Here is a 5046-nt window from a genome sequence, read left to right on the forward strand (position 1 = left end):
GACCCCTCCTCCTTCCCCTACCATCCCTGCTCCAACCAGAGACATCTGCTGCCTTAGCAGAGCTACCTAGGTAGCAAGGCTGCCTGTGCTTTGGAGATGAGCATTCCAGTCTGACTTTTTCTCTTGTGTCAACAGGATCCAGAAATGGGTGAGGGAGCCATGACCCTTCAGTACCATGTGGGCAGCCAGTCCTTTGATTACACACTCAGGTTCTCATTGTCACCATCAGCAGATGACAGGTGAGAAGGTAACACACTTGCTCACAAGGCAGAGTGGCACTGGCAAGGTCTGCAGGAGGGACAGCAGGTGTCCTTCACTTGCATTCTTTCCATTGTAACATGAGGTGGGAAGAGAATTCGGGCATCCACTGCTACCCTCTTGTTCCCTCTGCCCTGACCTTGGGAGGAGGACCTTGGTGGCCATAGCCCCACTGCCCCCTCCTCTCTACTTCACATGTCCCATACCCCTCCCCAAGGTGGAATGAAGATCTAACTCCCTGCCCCCATAGGCTGCCTGTGCACCGCTTGGCCATGATGCACCTGCTGTGGAAACTGTTCTGGGAGGGAACAAGCAGGGCAGAGGACATCTGGCAGAGCACCGTGAAGTCCAGCCTCAGCCTGGGGGTTCTTTCCCCCTTCACATCCCATGTGGCAGTGCGCATGGAACAGAGGAATGCTGGGCACTGTGGTAAGACCAGAAATGGTGGGGATAGAACTCTGGGGAAGGAAGTGGGACTTGTTGGTCTGATGCCTCCACAACCATCTCCCCTATCCTGTGGACTCAAGGTCCTGTGGTGTCAAAAGGACACCATCCTTTTGCCTATCTCATGAGCCTAACCCCTGTCTTCCTGCCTCACCCCAGATTCTTTGCCTCAAAACTCCTCCATATTGTTCTCTCCCTGCAATCTGGTTCCCTGTCAGCTGCTCTGGTTGCGTGGCTCCCAGCCTGTGTGGTTCAAGTCCACCAAGTTTTGGATGCTCCAGAAGTTCCAGTTCTGCCTTGAGACATTTGGTCACAGAGCCCCTGACACTGAGGCACCCACCCAACTTTCAGCATCCTGTAGAGGTAAGGAGAATCTTTTCAGCTGTGCATTCTCAAAATGTGCTGAACTGGGGTTGAACTCCCCTTTCAGCATTTATCTCCTCGTCAGACTTCCTGGTTGTGTTGTGCTGGGGATGAATGGAGAGGCAGGCAACACAAACTTCTACATCTCAACTCCGGGTTAGAAACTAAGAATCAAATGCCTTAATACTTCCTTCAAGGAACATTGTCCTTGCCCCACAGCTACCCCTAACTCTCTACCAAACACTGAGTTTGTCACAAAGTATCTACATGAATCTTCAGCTTTATCTTCTCGCAGTTCAGCAGAAAAGAGCCAGCTAGCAGACACAGTCATTCACTCAGCATTTTCTAGGCTTCCTCTCCTTCCAGCCTTCTTGTTGTCCAACGAACATCTTCAGATCTCCACGGACCACCTGCTGGGAATTTGTGATTATCGTTGACAAGAAGAGTTGACATCTGTAGACCTGTGCTTCAGTTGTCTCTAATGGTATTGGCTGTTTCCTAATTAGGGGGTGTCACTGCTTACTGTCTTCAAAGGTAGGAGAACGTGTCAAGCACTTTATCAGCTGGTGTTTAGGAAGCAGCTGTGTGTCAGGTAGGCAAGAACACAGAGCTAGCTGACATGGACACAGCAGTTGTCTCAGGAGTCAGTGTGGCAGGGGTGCAGAGAGGTCTCTGCACTCTTCAAGCCTTTAAGGGGCTGAGTGAAGGTCGTGCAGTATGCCATCCAACACCCTCTCCAGCACTAACTGCCCAGGGAAGTGGGGAAGGCACCATCCCTGGAGGTGCTCAAGGGAAGGCTAGATGTGGCACTTAGTGCCATGGTCTGGCTGGTGTGGTGGTGTCAGGTCATAGGCTGGACTTGAGGATCTTAAAGGTCTTTTTTCCAGCCACAGTCAGAATGGGGAAAGGGGTCTTGTAGCTTCTGACAATCGGTCTGCAACTTCAGGCTGGGGATAGTGCCTGGGCACTGGTGAGGACAAACAAGGCCTCAGGGGAGGCATTCAGAGCCAGTTGAGCTTGAATATAGTGCTCAAGCACAGGGGGAAGGTATATGGTGTTTTCTGGAAATTCTCTGCTGCAGAGGATGGAGGCACCCAGCTGCCAACCTAGCCTCATGCTTCAGGAGGTGTGCTGCTCATCAGAGGCTATGACTGAATAAGCTGCAGAGACTGCCAAGGTTTGTGTGGCCCTTGGACTATTACTCATTGCTGCTCTTCCACGTGGACAGCGGTGACACTGCCAGGAAGAACCAGTTCATGTGCAATTATGGAGCCCTGTGGGAGAGGCTGAAGGGCATGGGAGCCCACCTGGTGTTCTTCAGTCCTTTCCTTCAATGAAAGGGAAAGGATTGGTAGAAACAGACTCATCCTACAGGTCAACAACAGGTTGCATGACTGGTATCACAGGCAAGACTTCTATTGCTATGACTGCAGGACCCTCTCTGAGGGGTTGAAAACGAACAGGATACCTCTGACCAGGTGGGACAAAAGTGTCTTAGCAATCAGGCTTGAAAACCTAGCAAGGAGAGCTGTAAAGTAGGTGCGTTGAGAAAGTAATATGAAGAAAAGTGGGGGCACAAGGAGCTGAGCAGATGTGTTCAGGGATGTGATGTCAGGGAAGGCTCTCACACTTCCCATGAAAAACTAGCATGACTTGGGGCCCATCTCAAATGCCTATACAGAACTTTGTGAAGCATGCGGAGAAGAAAGGAGGAAGTCCAACATCTCCATGAACAGCAATTTGGCTGGGTGCAAGAAAGCCAGGAGGTTGATGTTGTGTGTTAAGCCTATTTTGTGATAGAGGTGCTTGATGAACCAGCTAGGAGAGACATCCTGTTGGATGTGCTACTCACAAACAAGGAAGAGCTTGTTGAAGATTGGAAAGTCAAGGGCAGCCTTAGCTGCAGAGGTCATGAGGCTGGAGTTTATGATCCTGAGAGGAAAGAGCAAGACAAACAGCAGAATTACAACTCATGGACTTCAGAAAAACAGATTTTGCCTCGATCAGAATCCTGCACAGACCCCAAAGAGGATGGAGAACAGTAAAGTGTACCTGGAGAAGGCAGAATTTAAGGTTACAGGCTGTAACCTATTTAATATAAGTTGTGTGAATTTCTGTCTTGCAGAGCAAAAGCTTCCTCCTGAAGAGCAGGTGATGGAAGAACCACCAGCATTTAACATGAGTTGGGACTGGCCAATTTCACCACTGTCAACCAGACTGTGTGACTTTTCCAGGTTCAGGGCAGTGGTGGCACTACAGAAAGCAAATGGCTCCTGGGCCCTCACATCAGCCTTGGCCTCTGCCTTGGGGCTCAGCAAGGCTGATGTTGATGAACAAAGGCCCAATGAGGTAAGCAGATCAGGGGCAGGAGTTTAACACTGTCATGAGCTGGACCTTCCTGTTTCAAGCTTCCAGTCTGAGCTGAGCTGAGAGGAAGAGATGAAAGCAGTTGGGATATAAAGCCTTGTGGAAGGGGTGAACTGGGGCTGTGGGTGGAATCAGCAGAGACACCTGAGAACTTCTCAATTGGGAGGATTTCAGAAACTTGGAGGGTTTCTGTGTATGTGTGGAGGTCTTACTTCTTTCATGTGCTGTTAGGTTTGATCTTTCTTTTTCTTTCTTCCCCCTGATTGTTCTGTTTCTCCTGCAGAATGTGCAGACAACTGTCTGGGCCACAGTTTTGGCCTTAGTCTGGCTGCACCAGTACAAATGGAAGGTATCTTGGTCAGAGCTTCTGGAGGCCAAAGCTTGTAGGTGGCTGTGGGACCAAGCTGGTAAGAAGGTTTTGCTGGGAGGACTCACACTCTGGGTGGTTCCCACCAAAACCACAGCTGCCACTCTGACCCATGGCCCTCTTTCCTGGTACTCCTGCAGGGCAACTTATAAGACTTCCAGTACAGACTGTCTTCCTTTACTGACCTGTGGTCCCTCTCTGCTTTTTCTCTCTGCTTGCAGAGGTGCAGCTGGATGAATGTCTGGAGGCAGCAAATAGGCTGTTAGGCTGCTTTGTGGAGCCCACCATCTTCAGGATTTGAATTTACCCCACTGCTGGGGCTGGGCAAGAAGCTGTATAGGAACACAGCCAGGACAGCTGACCCAACATAGCCAGGGAGATATTCCGTAACATTTTTATTATGCCTTGTGAGAGGGGAGGAAGTGATGGCAGCAGTGGCTGGCTGGGTGTGCAGTTGCTGACCATGGCTAATCCACTGCAGCTGACTTGTTGACACATTTGTTCTCTACCATGAGAGTTTTCTGAAAAATAACCCTAACTATATGTATACTAAACTGAGCTGCATTTTTCCACATTCTGCTTTGCTCTGAGGTTTACCCAAATAGTTATCAGCTCAAAATACCAGATCCCAGGGAGCAAAATTCTGTTCAGATACTGCAGAAAAACACATTCTACATAAATCATTCCTCCCCTCTCTCTCTCTCTCACTCTGTACTTTTCTTTCTTTTTTTAATAAGAAAGCAAGACCAGTGTTACTTGGTTTTGCAGTCATTGATTCACCCTCACAAGCTATGGAACTTTTTTTTTTTTCTGTTTTCTGTTTGTTTGGGTTTTTTCCATGAAGGGTTTGTCAAATAAAGGGGTGGATTTCGTTGTATCACTGCAGGGCCTGCTTAAGTGCCCAAGGCCATTTCAGCTTTTCAGAGGTATCTGAAACACCTTCCAGACAGGAAGAGGCAGGACAGAAAGGATGGATCTTCTGAAGTAGCAGCTGGAGAGTAAATGGAATCCCACATGGCGTGGGATTCAGTTCTCTAAACATAGGTGCCCAGAGCCATGGTCTAGGATTTTCAGGTGTACTGGGTTTACATGGCAAGGTTTTGCTAGTGGGGAGGCAGCAGAGGTAAAAGACCACCCCATCACAGTCACAGATTTCCAAAACAGACCCACTGCTGACCAATGCTGACTCAATCAGCAAAGCTGGTGACATCCCTGAAAAAAAAAAAAAAAAAAAAGTATTTAAAAAA

At 48.9% G+C, this 5046-nt stretch overlaps 1 protein-coding gene across 1 annotated transcript in view; it reads left to right on the forward strand.

Moving 5' to 3' along the window:
- The window catches only part of LOC104397326 (von Willebrand factor A domain-containing protein 5A-like), a 9767-nt gene extending 5667 nt beyond the window's left edge, over positions 1-4100 (forward strand). Inside the window, exons 12-17 of the mRNA XM_010007277.1 lie at positions 136-239; positions 509-687; positions 862-1065; positions 3191-3414; positions 3716-3839; positions 4021-4100. Coding sequence (XP_010005579.1) covers positions 136-239; positions 509-687; positions 862-1065; positions 3191-3414; positions 3716-3839; positions 4021-4100 — 915 coding nt within the window. The remainder of the gene's footprint in view (positions 1-135; positions 240-508; positions 688-861; positions 1066-3190; positions 3415-3715; positions 3840-4020) is intronic.
- The last annotated feature ends 946 nt before the right edge of the window (positions 4101-5046 follow it).

The sequence above is a fragment of the Chaetura pelagica genome, unplaced genomic scaffold, assembly GCF_000747805.2.
Source record: "Chaetura pelagica isolate M959 unplaced genomic scaffold, ChaPel_1.0 scaffold441, whole genome shotgun sequence".
Lineage (NCBI taxonomy): Eukaryota > Metazoa > Chordata > Aves > Apodiformes > Apodidae > Chaetura > Chaetura pelagica.